The 20646-nt window shown below is 40.5% G+C and overlaps 1 protein-coding gene across 12 annotated transcripts in view; it reads left to right on the top strand.

The window, feature by feature from the left end:
- The window catches only part of ABLIM1 (actin binding LIM protein 1), a 190992-nt gene that overhangs the window by 100551 nt on the left and 69795 nt on the right, over positions 1–20646 (top strand). For all 12 annotated transcript variants that reach the window (XM_030276482.4, XM_030276481.4, XM_072931284.1 and 9 more), the window contains 4 exons: positions 1558–1741; positions 3204–3313; positions 17202–17328; positions 18495–18588. In XM_030276482.4, coding sequence (XP_030132342.2) covers positions 1635–1741; positions 3204–3313; positions 17202–17328; positions 18495–18588 — 438 coding nt within the window. In that variant the 5' untranslated portion in view covers positions 1558–1634. The remainder of the gene's footprint in view (positions 1–1557; positions 1742–3203; positions 3314–17201; positions 17329–18494; positions 18589–20646) is intronic.

Here is a 20646-nt window from a genome sequence, read left to right as displayed (position 1 = left end):
ACCCAGCTGCACACTGAGCACCTTCAGCTTGAGGCTGAAAAATAGATATATTTAGTTGTTAAAGCTACGAGGTATATTACAAACTACAGTATAAGTAATTACACAGGCACATGAGTACTCCATAGCACTTCATGAAGTTTGGCAGCTTCTAAAGCATCTTTTAAACATTAAAGCAGAATTCTCCATTTCTACATGATTTAATGGTAAGGATCTGCCCAAAGTAACTTAGAGGAGCAAACCTATTGTAAGTATGTTTTCCACTGGACCTCCAGTGGAAAACTGTGGTCTAGAGGTTACCTGTACATTCTGCCTAACAGGATATTTTACTGTTAATTTTAAAATAATATTTTAAACAAAATGGAGATCAGTAGAAGAAAAAGAAGGATTGAAAGTGTTGTTTTTTTTTTTTTTTTTTTTTTTCTGGAGATTTACCTAAATAAACAGCTTGGAGCCTTTTGCAGCATTTTTTTTAACAGAGCCTTAACAGTAGTTCTTTGTAATTCTCCTCAGTCACTGATAATTGAGTTTTGGCTGCTTGTGGATTTAATGCCACCATGAAATGTAATTTGTTTGCACATGGAATATTATCACTGTCTATGCAGAAATGTGAAACCGGAAAAATGCTGGTACTGATATTGCTTTTCTTCTAAGCTGCATTTTAGTACTGTTTATTGTTGTTCTATTAATTATTGTTATAGTAGCAGTCATTAGACCTCCAGGGCTGGGCAACAGACAAAGGAAGTTTGCAATCCCTGCCCCAAATGCCTTGCAATTTTAATTTTCAAGGCAGGTAGCTAATAATATACTAGCCCATTATAACAGCGCTGAGAATGAATGTTGGGTACAGTATTGTGCTTGGGACTTGTGGCAGAAAGAGAAATTGAACTCAGTCCCCTTGATAATCTTTCTGTATTTCATATTTTAATTTTTCAAGGACTGTGTAACTGCAAGGACCTAGTGTACTTCTTATTTTTTTTTCCTTAATACTCAATCTCTGATATTGAATATTTCTGATATTTGATCCGAACATACTTGAGTCTTGTGAAGGGGGATGAGATGGCATTCCTTGCAGAGTTAAGTTAGACTGCTGTGAAGAGTGGTTTCTCTTACTGAATTACACAGATACAGCAATATACAGAAGAGCAGGAGGAGTGCCAGAAACAAAAGTGATGCTGGGTATAAATTTTTGGTGATACAGGGGAACACTAAACAGGTAGTTTCAAGTTATTTGTTCAATCCAAGCTAAAGACACAGTGTGAAATTCAATCTCCTATGGCACTTTCTCTTCATGGGGTTTGGCTGTTAGAGATAGGATTGCTTTCTGTCCCTGTGTTGACCAGAAATGCCAATGTAGGACTCTGAATATTTTCTCAGAGCAAAACAGGCACCTGCTTGTGATGTGTTCTGGTTTGAGTGAATAGGCATTTTACAGTGGAAAAACTGCCAAGTCACAGAAATCCTTGACTGGCTCTTCACCCTTTTACTGATACAATTGAGCAGCTAACATCCTTAGTACTGACATTTTTCTAATCTGAGTGGTTTGTTTTTTTCTTCCAGTGTGTGGCTGTGACCTGGCACAAGGAGGCTTTTTTATTAAGAATGGAGAATATCTCTGCACCTTGGACTACCAGCGCATGTACGGCACCCGCTGCAATGGCTGCGGGGAGTTTGTGGAAGGAGAAGTAGTGACAGCTCTGGGGAAAACTTACCATCCAAGCTGCTTTGCCTGCACTGTCTGCAAGTAAGTCATCCTTTCAGATAGCACAGCAGGAACCCAGTTCAAGGAAGACACAAGGAGAGGTATCACCATGAGACGCGAGTCTCAAGAGAGATTTCTCTTGAGGATGCGTTTATTTTGTTATAAAAGATCTGCTGCAGATCTGACTTGAAAAATCTTGGAAATGCCACTCATTTATATGGAGGACATGGATTTTGTATGACATGTAGTTCCCTGTTCTCAGAAAGTTACTCTCATGTCTGAAAGAATTAAGTGTCAGGCTTACACACTGAGATAATGGCCATGAATTGAGTTTAGGTCATCAGCCCAACTTGGTGGGAGAGATGAAGTGAAGCAAAATTCTGGATGCTGCATTTGAGCTCTGAGGACAGACAAACAATCACGTAAGAGCATGTGGCTATGGGACTACTGGGATTCCCTCTCTTCCCAAATACTTTTTCTTGTCCCCAGTAAGGGAAACAGTCTTCAGTTCTGCAGCAAGTAATAAGGAGTTAGCTAAGGCTCTGTGGATGGTAGTAAGGTGGCATTTTAAACTCCTATCTCTGATAAGTAGTTGAAGTACTTTGTCCTTTAGCCTGGTACATTTTCCAAGCCCTTTTTTATTGAAAAAAAATTTTATTGTTTTCTGTTTTTGAATAGTGTGTGAATTTACTGCATTTTGGTAATCATATAATGTATACGTTGCAGTTTTATTTCCCAGGGACAATGTGAAACATGACATCAATTTTCTGTACATTGATTTGCATCAATCTTTTTATGTTGAATGAACAAAAGATGAGTCTTCGAAATAGATTAATGAAATTCAGTATTGCTGCTGATTTATTTTTGGCCCACTTAGAGAGATGGCAGTGGAAAGGAAACAACGCCTGAAACATTTTGTTTTGTTGAAATCAGCAGTAGATTTGCTAAGCAGTTTTGGAGTGAGGTGGGGGTCTGCACTCAGCAGTTAACACTCCTTATTAAAGATTTGGAGTTATTAAATGTTCATCCTCTGACTTAGGCACCAAATAAGAGTTAACAGCAATGTCAACTTCTGCCTAACACACATTCTTAACATTTATGAGTGACTAGCTCCACATTCCTTCACCAATCTCAAGAACAGTTCTGATTCTTTGAGTTCTCTTCTGTATCATTTGCTATCCACAACATCACGCTGAGACCATCATAAATGTAGCTGTTGTGTCTTAGCAGATTTCACTGTCTCTACTATTCAGATAAAATATGTTTGATAATCTTTTTAAATGAAAATACTAAGCAAGTCTAACCTCTGCTCTGCTTGCATCCATGGATTGGATTTCTTCCAGTGCCTGGCTTTGCCAAGGCCACATTGCAGAAACTATTTGGCCTGAGTTTCTGTAAAATATTGATTGCGCTGGAGGAAGGCAGAAAACTCAAGGCATGGGGAGCAGAGGAAAATTTCTGGCATAACCTTTGCGAAAATACATTTTTCTCTTGAACTTTCCAGGCGTCCATTTCCACCAGGAGATCGAGTTACCTTTAATGGAAGGGACTGTCTCTGTCAGATGTGTGCTCAGCCGATGTCCTCCAGCCCAAGAGAACTGTCTGCCTCCAGCAGTAAGTTGCCATCTCATTTCTGAAGCCTCTCACTTTTCCAGGCTCGTCAGCATTTGATGGAATCTTTTGGTGTTTTTAGTTTTATTCACATTTAGAAAAGTGAGCTATCTCTAGGAATTTCTGTGCTTTTTTTTTTTTTTGCTTTTCATTAAGTGCCTGTTACTACAGGTGGGAAGAGACACTTAGACATTTCAGTGTGAAAAAACGACTTTTTCCAAGTGACTGGATTTTTAAAAAGATTTTTTAAAATTTTGCTTTGATAGGCACCAGAAAAGTATCTATGTGATAAAACCTGAGGTTTCAAAGTTGACAGATGCTATTTCTTTAATGTATGATTAGTGCAAGTTTAAGTATTCAAAAGAGGATGAAGTCAGAGGAAATTAATTTTCTTCTCCTATTTAAGAATTAAATGAAATTATATTTTAAAAGGAGTATCTCCAGGATTATGCTTTCAGTTGACTGATGCCACAATGATACTGTGATCAGAACCTCAGGAAACCATTATAAAAGACACAGGAAGCAAATTAAAGACAAAGATAGAGCAGACAGAAAGTTTGAGAAAGAAGTTAAGTTGTCTTGCTGTTGGGTTTTAACACTTTTATAAGGTAATTTGTAAATTACTGATATTAATCTCTGCCTCTGGTAGTTATTTTTTTTTTACTCTTTCGGGGTTTCTTTCTCTGACTGCTGGATTGTTCTCAGCTCTCACCCAGTGTAATTTTGTAAGTCAAAATGGCTACAGCTTTCCTTGTGACATTGGGTGGTTTTCCTTCAGGGAGAAACTTTGTATTGTCTCCTGGTACTTGGCTTTGAGATCCTGGGATTATAAAGTGCTACGGAAAGACAAAGATGGAAAATGTTTGTGCTCCGTGGATGAGTCAAGTGAATCTCAGGATATCTGATTTGCCTGAGAACATGTAATCAAATCCTTAGACAAAGGGAAAATGAGAGACTTTTTTGTTATCATGCCTCTCTGTCTGGGATGTAATGCTTTTCCACCATAATTGTAGATTTGCAGCTGAAAATGCACAGGGCCTAATCAGTTAAGGAAGAATTTAGGAACCTGCAGAACGGCTTACAAGACTTAAAAAGCAACATAAAAATTTATGAGGGACTTGGGGCACCCAGAGAATCCTTCTGAGGCAGGGGAATGATGTGGAAATTGATATCTAGGAGACATAATTGGCAAGGAACTGCAAGGCATAGCGACCTTGGACAGTACTGATATTAGTTTTCTAAACATGCCAGAGCATAGAAGAGTCTGGGTCTGGCTCTCCAAAGGTGGCAACCTGTCCAGCAGTGTGGCACTTGCCACATGCCTGCCTCCAGGGGCCAGAATGCCCCTAGAAAATGAAAGGTTAGCCTTGTCTGATACTTAGCAAGCCAGGAGCTGGATATTCACTTCCCCACAGCCATGGTCTCTGCTGGATTTGCTTCTTGGCTTCCACACTGAAGCCATAGGTAGCAAGGATTATAAACAACATTTTGTGTGACTTGTGATGAGATTTATTGGGGTTTTTAATCATAATTGTGTCCTGCTGACAAACTGGTTTGCCAGTACACACAGCAAGAGAGCTCCTGCTCTGCACAGCTTAGAGTGCACTGCTTTGAAACCTGTAGGCACCTGCATGGTGCATCTTGTTCTTTTATGGACAAAGACTTGCAGAAATATGTACTATAGAGTTTCAGGTTGTTTTAGTTCAAAACTCTGCAAAACAGACAAATGAAAATGAGAATAGTTTATGTTATAAGTTCAGAACCAATCAATTAAAAAAAAATCAATGAAGCATCCTCTTCTTCAAAGATATTCCAGGTGCTGCTTTAGTTTTGTGCAAAAGTTGGCTTAGATACAGAAAAGTATCTTGCTGGCACCAGAGAGTTAATTTTAATTAGTCTAAAGTATTTCAGATTACTTCCAGGTTTCTCCTGCTGGCTAATACACTTTTTTTTTTTTTTTTTTCCAATGCTTTGCTGTTTTTTGAAAGGATTTTTTAAAATACAAGTTCTTCTGGGAGAGTCTCTTGATTCACACTGTGCATCTATTTTCTATCCTATATCACTGTCAGCTTCCTGTGATTACTTTCAAGTAGGTCACTAGAGGAGACTTTCCTTAAAACAAGGAAAGTTTGAGGGAATTCAGTAGACTGCAAATATATCAGGTTTGATTCTTTGTGTAATGTGAAAGGAAGCCTTCTATCCTAGAATGTCTGCATTAATGCTGACGTGCCATTTTGCAGTGTCTATTACTTCTCACAAATGAAAACTTACTGACAGCTTTGCTTGGATGATTTCAAGGAAAATCAAATGTGTCAGAATACAGGGGTTATCATTGAATAACATGAACCTGAATATTGTTACACTCTATTGTAGTGCACAGCAGTGAAAATCAGATGGAAGAATACTAAATAATTAATTTTCTTTCTTTTTTTTTTTTTAGCATTAGTTGTGTTCATCGTACTTAATTACCTTTTTTATATTAGTAATATATTTATTTCATTGCATATGTGTTACTTGAAATTATAGCTATTTTCTTGAAGAACCAATTCAGTGATTCCATTTATTGTAAATTTTTAAAAGTCTCCTTCAGTATTCAGATGCTGTAGAATAATCATAATTTATAATTTAATCAATCCTATTCCTTGGCTACTGCTAGAAATACACAGTGCACTAACTTTGGGATCTTCATTCAGCAGGAAATCTAGTACCAAATACCTGTAAATCACTTTGTAGACAAATGAAATGAGTGGTGTTTGGTTTTGTTATTGTATTGGTGTTATTTTGTTATTTTATTTCATATGACAGCTTGATAAATGGCATGTGAAGTATAAAGCAAAGTGACTGGGACAGATGTAGAGCAGCACAGAAATAGGGGACAAGTAGACAACACTGACTAAAAGTGAGGTGTTGGTGCCTTGGATAGTTCAGGGTTTTCAAGATTCTGTCAAAAACATGACGTTTTTTATTTTGGAGCCCAAAAAAGGAGTAATGCAGTAATGTATCCCAATAATTGCTATTTATGTTTTAACCAGTGCCCAGGTTTTGTATTTGGTATCATGATTGCCTGGATTGTTCTGCCTTTAGTTCTTTCTACTCTCTGCTGTGTTCTGGCTGTATGGTAACACACTGTGTTTAAGGTCCACGTTGTCTCTCCAGAAAACCAGTTGTGCGGGCACCTGTTATTTCTAAATTTTGGGCAAAACTGCAACTGTGCAGTTGCATAAAATGCCTTCCATTAGGGCATTTTATCAAGGCAGCTGGTAAATGAACTGATGCGGGCTTTGAAAACAAAAGCCTCCGGTTTAGTCAGACCTTCATTTTCAAAAAGTACCACGCTGGCTTCCGTTTTTTCTAGAGTGCACCAGGGGTGTTGTGAGAAGTCCAGCTGAGAGCAGAGCAGCTGTACAGAGATCCCCCCACTTGGGACAGGCACAGGAGGTGATGCCAGCAGGCTGTGGAGCTCGAGCCAGCACTCTTCTGGCCCAGGCATCACCTTTGGAATCCAGAAGAGACTACATGTCTTTGAGTATAGTTTAGTCCCTCTTCCTCAAACTGAGGGTTTTTTTTCCCTTGGGAAATTCACTGTTTCCACAATAAAGCACTTCAGTAATAAGAATGCTATGTCATTTTCTTCCTGAGGTTAAGCCCTTTCTCTTTTGGTTCCTTATCTGGGTGCTGGTCTGGAAGTTTTAATTATTTCTGATTATCTTTTTGCTGAAAGGTTGGATCATTTTTAGTGACGTACATGGACTAGCTAAGAAATTGCATTTCAAGTGAAAAGTGTGTTTTCTGGGACAAAAAAAAAAAAAAAAAAAAGAAACTGAAGCATTAAAATCACCTAACAGGAGTTTTCATTTTGAAAAATTAATCTTTCGAAATGCTGATGAAGACTTTCACCATTGTTTCTTTTCAGTAAAGAGATACTCGTGTCCTATGAATGGTAGTGGTGATACAGTTTAGAAAGGAGCAGAGGGAAGATATTTCAACTTCTCTTTCTTTGTAAGAGTCTCTCCTGTGAGTTAAGAGTTTTCAAACTGACCCAAAAAGTGTTCCATGTGCGTGAATAATCCTTGGTGCAGCTGCTCCCCAGCCAGCCGGCGTCCACGTGGAGATTTCACATCGTGTTTTGTGTGTTCGTCCTTGTCTGTTTTGCACATTATGTTCTGGCTCAAAGAATGTTAGCTCTTTGGGACAAATGCTTTCATGCCTATCAGTGCACAGTCTGCAGGCTTGGATTTGGCCTCACAACTGGGGATCTTTGCTCTGTTATGATATTATAAATAAGAAGCTTAATGCTTAATGAATCTGTGGGGAAAAGGTGTCTTTACTAATTATTCAATAGCCTTATCTCTTTGAAAAAGATGCAGGCAGTAAAGTTGCCAGTTATTTAACTGAAACTTCCAGCAGGGTTCTGGTAATACTGAAGTAAAGAAGAGCCAACATACCATACCTGCTGAAGGAGAAGGAGGTGGGAAGGAAAAAATAGGAGTCATCTTTTGCCTCACTGCCCAGAAAGTGGCAGGAAAGTGAGCTTGTACTTGAAACAACAGAGCAACAAAATGGAGAAGCAAATTTACTTTGCAGTCCTCCTTTAAAGGCTCTTTAATTCTTAATGCAGTCCTATAGTCAGGACATAACTCTCCTTTCATTAGATAAAAATATAAGTGATTGCTGCCAAAAGTAATGTCAGAGCTGATGTATAAGCATCACAAACTTCTCCATTAGAAATTAGCTAGAATGGATACAAAATTCCTTTTATTCATAGTTCTTGGGAAAAGTCTGCAGCTTGGATTTGTAACTGTTTGGCCACATTTGACTAATTTTTCGTTATTTTTGTTCTTTATATTTTTTCCTGGAGCTCTCTGAAAACTCCTTCAATTCCATAGAGAATTTAAAAGTGCAGGGAAAGTTGGCTGACTGTTGCTAAGCAAGAGTTCTGCAATGATTTTAAAAGGCGTTGAGCAACATCCAACACATGATTTTGAGCTTATTCTTAGGAACTATTCTCCAATTTAACACTGTGTCAAAAGCTACACAGGTACTTGGCACAGATGGAGATGGGCCTTGTGTGAGACACTGAGTTCACCTGTGTCAAGGAATATTCACCTGCAATATCCATAACTTCAGTGAGAGCCCTGGGGAACTTAGAAAGGCTCAACAGTTTTGTTTGTGAACATGCATTTTTAAATGTTAATTTTTTTAACATTTTGAGCCCTAAGATTTAATATTTTTTGTATGCTGTAACACAAAATTTTCTCATTTCATTCTTGACTTGTCTGTTTACATAAGGAGAAGCACTCCCATATCTCTGTGACATTCAAGTCCGTGTTTAGCTACTGGAGATTCAGTTGAGGGTTTGGGGAACTTGACAGAAGGGGCACACATTGTCCCATATCTCTTTTTTTTGTCTGTTTAACATAGAATAAAAGCATACTGTGGACATCACTGTTGATTGATTTCAAACATTGATTTAAATACTTGATTTTAATCAAGGTTTGTTCAATAACCCAGGAAATCTTGATTAAACTGACTGATTGTAACCTTGGATTACATTTAGATTTTTAATTATAAAATACTAATTGATAAACATGAGCATACTTCATATCTGTACACATCTACTTAAACGAATATAGCTCTGCATAAAGTCATCATATTATTTAACATCTGTATTTCCCCCTAACAACTATTTTTGCTAATGAGTTGTCGAACCCTATTGAATGAAATTTTACTAGAATGCATAAATTATCTGTAGATATTTTTTACTTTAAGAAATTTGCTAGGCACATGAAGACTGTAAATGCATTAAAATATATTTCAGCTTTGGAATTTATTTTTTTCAATAGTCTGTAGCTTATAAAACTATTTACTTTGGATCACCATGACCTTAAAAATTTTGAAAGTGGCACATCTTGTATACCCTAATTTTGCTCATAAATAGGTAAAGGTAAGCAAGTTTTTTTACCTGTGTTTTCAGATCCCACTTTTAACTTTGATTTAATTAAAACTTTAAATTCAGATTTTAAATTAAATCCTTTATTTTTAAAATGTCATTCTATTTAATTCTCTATTTCTTTAGACTGAATTTGAATTTGTAATAACCTTGCAGGGGAGCTCCATTTATGACTTAATACACCATACAGTGGGTCTAAAATTTTACCCCATCCCCCCGTTTTAAGAATAAAAGAAGCAAATCAATGTTCCTGACATGATAAAATTCCAAGAAATTATGCAAACCTAAGCACACTTCCTTTCTGGCAAAAACATTGGATTGTGCCTAAGAATATGCAATTCTTTTAATGACACTGGTAAATTTGTATTATTGTTTCAAGATTATTTATTCTTTTGAAGAATGCTTGCAGTTTTTGAAGCATTTTTGTAATTTGAATTACTTTCTAGGATTAATTTTATTTCACTTTATGTCCTCACTCAGAAAAATGGATAAATTACATAAGTAGCCTCCATTTGCACAGCTATTTCCTAGTTTTTAAGGACTGGTATTTTAATGCTGCTTGATAAATTGTGTTCAGTCCTTCTCTGGAGGTGTAGAAGCTTTGTTAGAAGCTTAGAGCAGCAACTGTATTTAAAATATAGTTGTGGCAGGGCAGGAAGTTTCTGATTTACGAGTTTTCTGTCAGAAAATTCATTTCAAAAAATAACTGTTCTTCAGGAAGTTGTTTGCAGTCCAGTTTCCCCATTCCTTTTGGATGCTTTTGTGTTTCAGTAAATTGGACAGTACTAATTATGTGTCAGTTCTTATTTGCCTGTGTGTAACCCTATCTTGAACTTGGAAATCAAAACACGTTCATGTCCTTAGGTTTTGCTGGAGGAGTGCTACTCCAAACTAATTCCAAAGGAAGTTCTGGGGGAGGTGCAAGGAATTCCTCAGTAAATGGGTGTTGGATGAGGAGGGATCACTAGCCTGGAGAACACAACTATAGAGGAGATCCCCAGGGACAGGAGTATCTGGGAATTGTCATGTTCAGAAAGCCTGCCAGGTAGTAAGTCAGGAATCAGAGGTCACTTCAAAAGAATGTGAAAAGTGAATTAGCTGTTAGCTAGACCTTACGTTGTCACATGTTATACGGACATAAAAACCTTCCTAAAGGTTGTCTTAAGTTTCATTCCTATTTTGGGGAGTTTGCACCCTGTTGGAATTCCTTGTTTTACAAGAGTAACAGCTAAAATTATCCAAAATAATCTGCAAATGAAGAGACACAATGAACTGGGTATTAAACAATGAAGCTCTGAGATAATGGTGCATTTCGCTTGGGGTATTGTGAGTGGGAATTGTGGCTTTGAATTCAGCTGGGGCTACCTGAGTACTGAAATGCGGTAGAAGAAATGATGGGATAAAAGACTGGCCTCAGCTCATATGTACCTGGCCCTGGTTTGTCCTTCAGAGTAGTTTTACAAGTGGGGCTCTAGGGGTGCTGAGATGGGAAGAAACCTAAAAATTTTATCTTTCTTTTACAGGACAATTTAAAACTCTTCTGTTTCATTGTGTGCAGCATGTTTACTCTTTCTTCCTCCTCCTGTTTCATCCACCCTCTTATTTTCACTTCAGGTGCCTGTGTGAAAGATTGGGCTGAAGAAGGAGCTGGGATTGATGTAGTGGAGAAAGGTTAACTTGGTGATACGATTTTTTCAGGGACAGTTGGCTGGAGTAATGTGTCAGAAGGACATTTGGTTTGGTCTCCTTGGGAATGAGGAGTAGAAAGATGTGGAAATAAGGAATTGTCTTTCTCTGTTAAACACTTCAATCAGTAGAGACCCAGCTGGGGGTGGGGAAGAGCATTTGACCTTCTGAATCGCTTCAAATGAAATCAAGTGATGAAACAGCAATTTACAGTAATCACAGAATCATTTAGGTTGGAAAAGATCCCTGAGATCATTGAGTCCAGCTTATGCCCCAAAACCACTGTGTCAACCAGACCATGACACTGAGTGACACATCCAGGCTTTCCTTAGGCAGCTCCAGGGATGGTGACTCCAGCACCTCCTCAGGCAGTGCATTCCAGTGTCTAATCACACTTTCTCTGAGGGAATTATTCCTAATGTCCAACATAAACCTACCCTGCTGCAATTTAGATCATGAATAAAGATATTAAACAGGACTGGGCCCCATACTGGCCCCTGGAGGACAGCACTAGTGACTGGTCTAATGATACATCCAAGGTGTACAACAGCATGTTTCTTAAAAAGACAAGTCAGTGTTGGACACTCAGATGGTTCAAGGGACTTGTGCTGCAAGCAAAGAATGCCTGTTCATGCCATTGGGATTTCTTTCCTATTTAATCAACTAAAATAGTCTTATTTTCTCTAACTACTTGTTTTGAAAATATCAGTTTTTCCCAACTTGCTATTTATAATAAGCTGTCAAAGCTATACTGCACTTCCCATGGGAAATTTATTTCCCTCCATTGTATGCGCCCAGCCTCTTATTGTTAGATTTCAGGAGTACAAGGCTGCCTATGTGGGTTTGTTTTGCCTTCAGCAAAAGGGCAATAGTGAATTTGTTCTGACAAACATTTCCCATCCTTGCAGTGGCAAAGAGAAGGGGTTTGGCAGCAGATTTCCCGAGTTACATACTCAGATTCAAATCCAGCATGTAAAATTCCCAATATTGTATGTCCTTCTCTGACTTCCAGAACTTATCACAGCCTCAGTGACCAAATGGTTATGCTTTAAACTTTGAAAACCTTTCTCATGCTGTGAATATAGTGAGTTTGTATTTTTAGCTTTGACAGAAATATCTTGAAGATCTGGAAAAGCCTGCATGGTATCATCAAACCTTTCAATTTTAAAGCAAGGCTTTAGAAGGCATTGCCTGATCTGTTGTTAAAGGGTGACTGAGAAAAAACTGTGGTCTCCCCACCTCTACGAGAAATTGCAATTGCACAACCTTCAAATTGCCACAGAAGACTTACGAGGATAGAAGTTGTTTTTCAAGGTGACTAAGAGCTATTTATACTTAGAGATTTCTTGACCTTGACTCCAGTGATAATATTTGCCTCTTTCATCACTTCCAAATCACTGGCTCTTTAGGTCCAGCTATATTTGACAGTGCATTTCTGTGCAAGTTCAGTGAAAACTTATTGTTTCTTCTGAGTATTAAAATAGTAACAAAAATCACGCCCCCCCACCCCCCCCACCCCATTTTTCCTTGCTTTTCCTGTTTCAGAACAGAACCCTACTGGTGCTGTCTTTATAAAACTCATGTATCAATGTTTTATAAGGGGGGGAAATAGTTACACAAGGAATGTAATACTAGTACAAAATACCTGTGACCTGGGGGGGTTGTGGCAGCTTCAGACTTTATCTGTTAGATTTGTGCTTCTGATGGCCATCAGGATTGAAAGGAACTCTTTGGTGACTTAATTAAATCAGACTGCTATTAGCTTTGTTCACAGAGCTGACCCTGCATGAAGCAGAGTTGGTGTAATCATTCACATGACTTTGCATATCCCTCTTTATTGGGACAAAAGCACATAGAGATGCTTTCTCCTTCAAAAATCATATGGGATGAGCAGAGAATGTGGGATAAAGATATATTTCCTGTTAAATTTGTAAAGCAAATCCACCTGGGAGTGAGTAAAGTCCAACTCTGTGTGCTGAGGGTTAATCCCAGAGCTTCATCAGCTCTGAGCTCACCTGTGCACTATTGGCTGAGAGCAGGGGAGGGAGGCAAAGGCAGAAAATCCACTGCTTAATTTAGACAGTGACAAATGGCTTGCTGTGCAGGATGCTTCACTCCTGGATGTCTGGGGTGGTGCAGATGCTAAAAAGGGAAACACATTTTCTCATATCTTTACAAGCAAGGTGTCACGGCTGGCAGCTCAGCCTGACCTGTGCCTTTTAGTGGGGCTGCTAAAGGTGGTGGGAGAGTGGAGGTCTAAATCATATATTATATTGTAGTGACGTGCCCTGTCCCCCCACTTCCAATGCTTTTGGGCTGGCTGACTCCACAGCACAGTTCTTTTGTCCAGGCATTTTCTTCTGTAGCCAGACATGTCAAATGTGCCATACATCTATCTAAGTGCATCTGGGAGCAGTACAGCTCTCTCTGCATTTTAACCATTGCTCTGCACTGTCCGCCTCCTCCTCTTTGTTATCTTGGCACTGCTGAGTGTGTGATGTGCAAGGAGTGGCAGTAAGGAAGAATCCAGGTGATATGGCAAAAAGAAAATGCAAGAAAGCTCAGATTCAGGGGGTGCAGTCTGTTAGACCCAGGTATGAAACCAGAGAGCACCATGGTGTGAACCATTGTACACAAATTAGGAAGGATTGTCAGGTTTTCCAGTCTGCTCTGGCATATGGGTGTGGACCACTATTCTTACCTCACAGCCCTTTTATTTGCAGCATGTGCTAGTTATAGGTTAGACAGATACAGATTGTGCTTAATGTGGTACTGAGATCCTGCCTGCATATGCTGATGACATTCAGCCAAGGGCTTAAATGTGCCTCATGCAAGCCTGAGATCATAATGGCTTGTATTTGTAGAATTTGGATGAACAAATGGTCTTTTCTTAGCCCAGCCCAGCCCTATTCACTTTCTATTTTAGGAGATAATGATAATTGCAAGCTTTTCATGTATATACCAAACAGTTTTGTCAAAATTAAAATCAGATTTATTTAAAAGCCATCTCAGCCTAATAGAGCAGTACTAGGCTATTAGTTTACTTTGCTTCTAGACATTCAGTGTGTCTGTTGTACTAGCAGAATGGGAATGATGTTAATTTCCTTTTGCAAAACACTTCAAGGAACCCAGAAAGAGTGTAGATGTCATTGGTGCTATAAAATAATAAAAGGATGCTGCCAACCCCTGGTATTAAACATGAGAACAATGCTAGGTCTGGTGCTCAGACTTACTGTGACTTTGGCTTAACAACGAAGCAATTAAACAGTCAGAGGTACTTCATGGATCCCTACTTCCCCCATGTATCTGGTTTTGGCATCAATAAAGATGCCAGACTAGGTAGACCTTTTGTGTAAGGCAGTTTCTCTATTCCCACCACCTGAGAAATTAAGTGTTTTAAAAATCTTTTTATTGATTCAATTTCTGAGGAATTTCAGCTTCATGGAAATTTCAGCTTCACCAAAGTTTCCCAGACAAAAATGAAAACAGCATGGAAAATACAGCAGATTTTTTTGAGGGAAAATATAGCAGGGAATGCACAGCAGGAGGAAGCAGTAGTGCTAGGGAGCTGAGAAATGGGTGCTGTTTTAAAACTGTAGTTCAGCAACCACTGGGACTGGGGGAGGATCTCATTTGTTCTCAAAGTCATGTTGCATGGTTTCAGATTTAGCTTAAGGAAATTAGGCTGGAAGGAACCTCAAGGGATGATGTAGTATCCTCCCCAAACCAAAGGTGAGATCAGCATGCCAAAGCCACTCTGACACGTGTTTGTCCCTTCCTCACCCTGTGCTGGCAATTCCAGAGCCTCCCTTGATGACCTGTTCCAGCCTTTGCTGTCATCACAGCCTGGCATGGAGCCTTCAGCTGTCATGGCAGAGCAGAGGGATACATTACATGGTGTCACTCCTTGTCATTTCATGATTTCAGCTTGTAACTTATGTCCTCTAGAGCAAAGTCCTGGCATTAGGACATCTCAAGGCTGCTTTTCAAGTCCAAGTTGTGTCAAAAGTCTGTGACTTGCATTTTGTCACAAGATACCACTGTGCTTAGTCCCCCTCCCCTCCTTTTTTAGGGGATTTGCGAAGAAGAATGCTGATAGGAAGAGAGAGATGCAGTGGTGGATTCCTGGATAGCGGGAATGTGCAGCACATATTTGGGGTTCTCTTGGCCCATTACCCAACAAACAAAAGTCATGCCCTTTAGTCAAAAGGACTGACTCTGCTCTCATTATCAGTTGTGATAATAAACTTGGACTTGCCCTTTTGCAAGGCATGGTGTTGCCTGGGCTTAATCCCATGAAGAGGGGAAGGTTTTTGGGCTCAGTCAGCTTGAGTGGTGGAGCCAGGGTGATATTCTCCCTGCTGCCTGGGCTTTAACAGCTCACATTGCTCAGTTCTGTTTGTCTCCATTTGTTGTGATTTATTCATGTTTCAGGCAATCACCAAAGGAACACCAAGTCTGGGGATAGTAATATCTGGAAAATCTTTTGTTCCAGGCTGTCTCTGTGGTTTCCATGAGTGCCTGAGCTGATGGGCATTCCCATTCCCTCTCCACTTCTCTGGGCTTCCAGGGCCTCCCCCCCTCAGTCCTTCTGTCCCCTGAGGCTGGGCACAGAGCTCAACCCTTGCAGTTCAGTGCTGTCTGCCACATCAGTCTCTTCACATCTTACCATGGGCTGGACTGTCCCATAACAGGGAATCTTTTGGGGTATTTTATGCTTGAAGGGAGAGGAATGGAAGCTTGGGGCTCAGCTAGAGATGTCTGATATAACATGAGATATTGTGGCACCCCCCTGGGACAGAGTTCTCCTGGCTTCTGGTTCTCTTTGTGCCATCAGGGTCCTCCAGGACTGATTGCAGTGAAAGTACCAGCAAAGTACCCAAACTCCTGAACCTTTTGTCAATTAGAGACCAGCAGAACTTCCGCTTCCCATAGCTGCGGGTGGATGGCAACACGCTTGTCGGGGTCACTTGGCAAGACCCCAACAGTGTGAAAGTCCTTTTTCCCTCTCCTGGCCGCTGAAGAAGAGGTCTGGAATGCGTGAAGCCGAGTTTTCAAGGTTGTTTATTCTGTTTATCTCTAACATGTTCTGCTGCCCTGCCGCAGCTCTGTCCTGCAGGGCAGCGTGTGGGGCTCTGCCCTCAGTGGGATTTTACAAACATTAAATACCAGAAACTACCTGTGCTATGTTTACAATAACGTGCCAATATCTGTCACCTACATTGAACAGTGTGTCCCCAGCCTAAACCAATAGAAAAATGCCAACACTACAGTGAAACATGGAGGGCATGAAGAAGGAGAAAAAGGACAAGACACACCCAATTTCCTCCATCTTGTGCCCTTTGGACCCCGTATCTAGAATCCTAAAATTTTACTTTTGCACTCGTGCCACACTTAATTATTAGTTATATCAAACACTCAGAGCTTGTAATTCATCCTGTAAGATTGAAAACTCTTTTCCCTGGACAGAGATCACAGCCAGTGTCTCTGGGGGCTCTGTACAGGGGGGTTCCTGACTCCCTGACAGGGTCCCAGACCTTCTGGCTGCCCTGGACTACCACACACACTCTCCCTGCAGCCCCCATCACAGTGACAAGGCTGTCAGCCCTGCCCTGGGCTGTCCCTGCAGGCAGGTGTGTGCCCTGGGCTGTACCTGCAGGCAGGTTTGTGCCATGGGCTGTCCCTGGAGGAAGGTTTGTGCCCAGGGCTGTACCTGCAGGCAGGTGTGTGCCCAGGGCTGTCCCTGCAGGCAGGTGTGTGCCCTGGGCTGTACCTGCAGGCAGGTGTGTCCCCTGCTCCCGGTGCCACACGCGGGGCTCTGCTGCCACCCAACGGGGACAGGATTTGTGCTGGCGCTGCTGGCTCAGCTCTGTGCGAGCTCTCAGGGTGTTGCTAAAGCAAAACCACAGACGCTGCTTGCTGCTGCTTGCTGCTGCTTGCTGCAGAAGACAGGAACTTTCTGCACTGAGGACTTTTTCGCAGCTTACCCCTGACAGAATCTGAAGTTTGTACAGAGCCGGGTGGTTTTTGAATGATAAACAGCACGAGGAACAGAAGTACTTTCCCTCTTCTGCTGAGAATGTCTGTAATGAGTCTTTGTGCAGGAGCTGGGAAGGGTTTAAGGGAAGGAAGCTGTACCTTTGCACTGCTGTGCACTTCATCCCTTTAGCTACCAAATGTTGTGACAGGTGGGCAGTTAATTAAGGTTAATGAACCAAGTAGCTGACGACAAATATTCTGTTTGCTTGTTTGCAGATTGTGCTGGCTGTGGAAGAGACATCAAAAATGGACAAGCATTGCTGGCCCTGGATAAGCAGTGGCACCTGGGCTGCTTTAAGTGCAAGGCCTGTGGGAAGGTCCTGACTGGGGAATACATCAGCAAGTGAGTAATCTCTGTCTGCTTCTCTTCTGAACTCATGGCACAGTTTTAGCTGCTAGCAGAGAAGAGCTTGCAGCAAAATTCACATCTGGAAGTCCTGTTTTGACCATCTTTTCATATACACCAAAGTCTTTGTTCCCAGTGAGAGATGAGCTGGGAAAGTGAAGTGCAAAGTGCAACTGAAAGCTTATGTTTAATGACACCAGTCTATATTTAATACCAGTCTGAAAGAGGTATAATTCCACATTCTCACAGAGAATTTGGTGGTTTGTTGCACGTGTTTTCTGTAGTAGCCAGATAAAGCATTGTGTCATTTTGCTTTACAACATGTGATTTTGAGGGAAAAAAAATAGGAATTTGTCCATTTCTTACCTTTGCTAGATAATAGAGTAAATGTGATGATGTGGTTGACCTGACATTGTATTTCTCATCTCCATATAAGAAACTAATGAATGAGGGTTTTGAGTGTAGAGGAAGAGAACAGGAAAATGATAAAAGAGAGTAAATTAAGATACAGTTTCTTTTTCCCCCTTGAAGCATATAGCAAGAGAAAAAATAAGGAAACAATGTCCATTTCACAAAATTGTCATTCAGGTGTTTATAATATTTCTAAGAAGTAGCATCTGTAATTTGTCAAAAAAAAAAAAATCTGGTGCCTGAGAAATGCTCCTGGGCTGACTAGTGTTTCCACTTTTACTGTATGTTCCTTGTACACACTAAAATACTACATTACCTTACACTTGAAATAACTGCTTATAGTCTTGTAGCCTACCAAAGGTGTTTCTTTTTTTTCTGAAGTGAACAAAAACTGTCTGCATGTGATAGACTCTGATTTCCTCCCAATCCCAGAGAGAGGAATCAATCAGTTACGCTGATTCCCTGGAACTGCACACCCTGTAGGTGTAGAGAGTCTGCTCTAAAGAAGGAAGTTTATTTCAGTACTTTGTCCTGGATGCCTTCTCTTGATGGAAATTTAAGGAATAATTCTAAGAGACATTAGTGAGAATATGATTTTTGTTTCTTGTACTACAAAGTGTTTCCCTTGAACTCTCCCCATTTAACTGGGTCTGTCTGTAGGAGTTCGAAACTGAAGACAAATGAAGAGAGTAAGTCATGCTGTAACCTGTTTAATATTAAATGGTTTGTAATTTGTGAAATTTCTTTTTCAGAGATGGTGCTCCTTACTGTGAAAAGGACTACCAAGTTCTTTTTGGAGTCAAGTGTGAAGCATGTCACCAGTTCATTACTGGGAAAGTCCTAGAGGTAGGTGTTTTGTGAACTAGAGTTTATGAAGAATTGAACCACCCATTATGTTCTCAGATAACTTCAGAGAATACAAAAATTCTCATAGAAAGTCTTCCTGCTGATTCTAGAACAAAGTCGCTGATTTTCAGAATTATTTTCAGTGTTTTTGTTTTGCAGTCATCAGGAAAAGTGTGTGATATAGAATTAATTGTACTAGTTTCTATGGATCAAAAAATAAGAACAGCTGGAAGCTGCAAGTGAAAGTGCCTTACAGGTTCCCTTCTTTGTGTCCCATCTTACACATGTGAGACTGTGTCAGCCCTATTGGAAGCATTTCAGGTTTGACATAAGATGGTATTGTGGTTTTAGTAGTGGAGGTTTCTCTGGTTCAGCACCCAGAATATGAACCAGTCACCACGAGGGACTCAGAGCTTTGTGTGGACACCCTGAGCATTTGGAAGGATGCACAGTTCTTTCATCAGCCAGACTCTCAGCCTGCCTCCTTTGAAATGTGTATCTAATTCCTTTGGAGACCTGCACAGATAATTGCTGAGGGCAGCCTGGGTTTTCCCCTGAGTAGGAAGGCTGTGTCTCTGGCTTTCTTCTTCTGGCCTGCCACCATCTGCTATCTATTCCTGTCTACTGATGAGTTTTTGCAATTTAGCTTTGTGTGTTGGAGACACTGTAGTTGCAATGCTGTGCAGGAGAGAAGTAATTGGATTTGTGAGATTGGGAAACATAAGATGATTCTAAAATTGTTTTAGGTGTGCATGACAGTTGCTCTCACCTATGAGCGATGCAACCTATTCAGATGGAAATAACAAAAGAAAGGGTTTTTGGAGTTTGTGGAGGGCTGGGAAGAAATAAACTACTTATATCTGAAGCATTTTGTGAATATAGCAAGGTTGCACTCATGTTACTTTTCCTAGCATCAGTGAGAAAGGAACCTAATTGTTTGAGGGGTCATGAGCTGTATCTCATCAGAACTGGATAAACTGAGACTAAGAAAAGATTAGTTCAATTGACCTGGAACTTGGCTGTCCATCAGAATTTAAGCCAACATTCAGGGATGTATCCCAGAACCTTGGTGCTCATTTTGGCCCCAAGGTGAGTTTCTCACTTCACAGTTCTTATTCTTCTGTGGCTGTTTATTATCAGAAGATGAGATAGCATTTGCTGCAGAAAGGAAGCATGTCCAAACTTTTACTAGGGTGTCCCTCTTCTAGGAGTCAAAATCAGATAAAAAAGATAAAGTTTTTTTTCTGTTTGACCTGGCCCTTGCAGCATCAGACTTTTCTGATGAATTAGAAACAGAGCTTTTGAATGATCTTGTCAGTAATGGAAACATTAAGCGTGCTCAGTTCTGGTTAAGTCTAGAACTTTTACTTGAATATTTGTGGCTCTCACTGGTTAGCAGAGACCCAACCCAAAACACTGCAGCAGAGGGCAGCAGTGGTTCTTAGCACATAACTGAGAGCAAACTCCTCGACAGCCTCTAGAAGTTGTGTTGCTCTGACTGCTGTAAGGTGTAGACTGGCCAAGTCATTGGAAATTTTCACCAAAAACATTAGCATTGTGTAGCCAGGGAGGCCATCCAGCCACTGGATTTACTGGATTGCAGTGTCTGTTGGCAGTTTGGATAGTCCATGATTAAAGTTCTCCAAGCATCATCTGGGGATGCAGATGCAGGACAGACATTCAGACACTCTGTGTCTTTGTAGTGGTGGAAAAGTTTGGAAGATACAGGTGAGCAGCTACTGTTCAACAACCAGAGCAGTTTATCTCAACAGTGGGCTTGTTCCATGGCTCCTCACTGTCAGAGATGCACCAAGTTCCAAAGGGGCAGTACTAAATGCTGCCTCTAAATATGACTCAAGGAACTAATAAGCCAAAAGCTGGCATGAGAAAATCATGTGTCAACACGTGTGTCCCCTTGGGCAGCGGAGGTCATCTAAAGGATGGGGTCAGAGCATGACATAAATCCTCTGGTAATAGCGGAGATGAGCTCGGAAGCAGCCACAGGAGATAATTCACAGAACAGGAAGCCACAGGTCAGAGAGGGCTGCAGACCTGCTT

This window comes from Taeniopygia guttata, chromosome 6 (assembly GCF_048771995.1).
Source record: "Taeniopygia guttata chromosome 6, bTaeGut7.mat, whole genome shotgun sequence".
Lineage (NCBI taxonomy): Eukaryota > Metazoa > Chordata > Aves > Passeriformes > Estrildidae > Taeniopygia > Taeniopygia guttata.
This window is presented reverse-complemented; position numbering and strand designations above follow the sequence as displayed.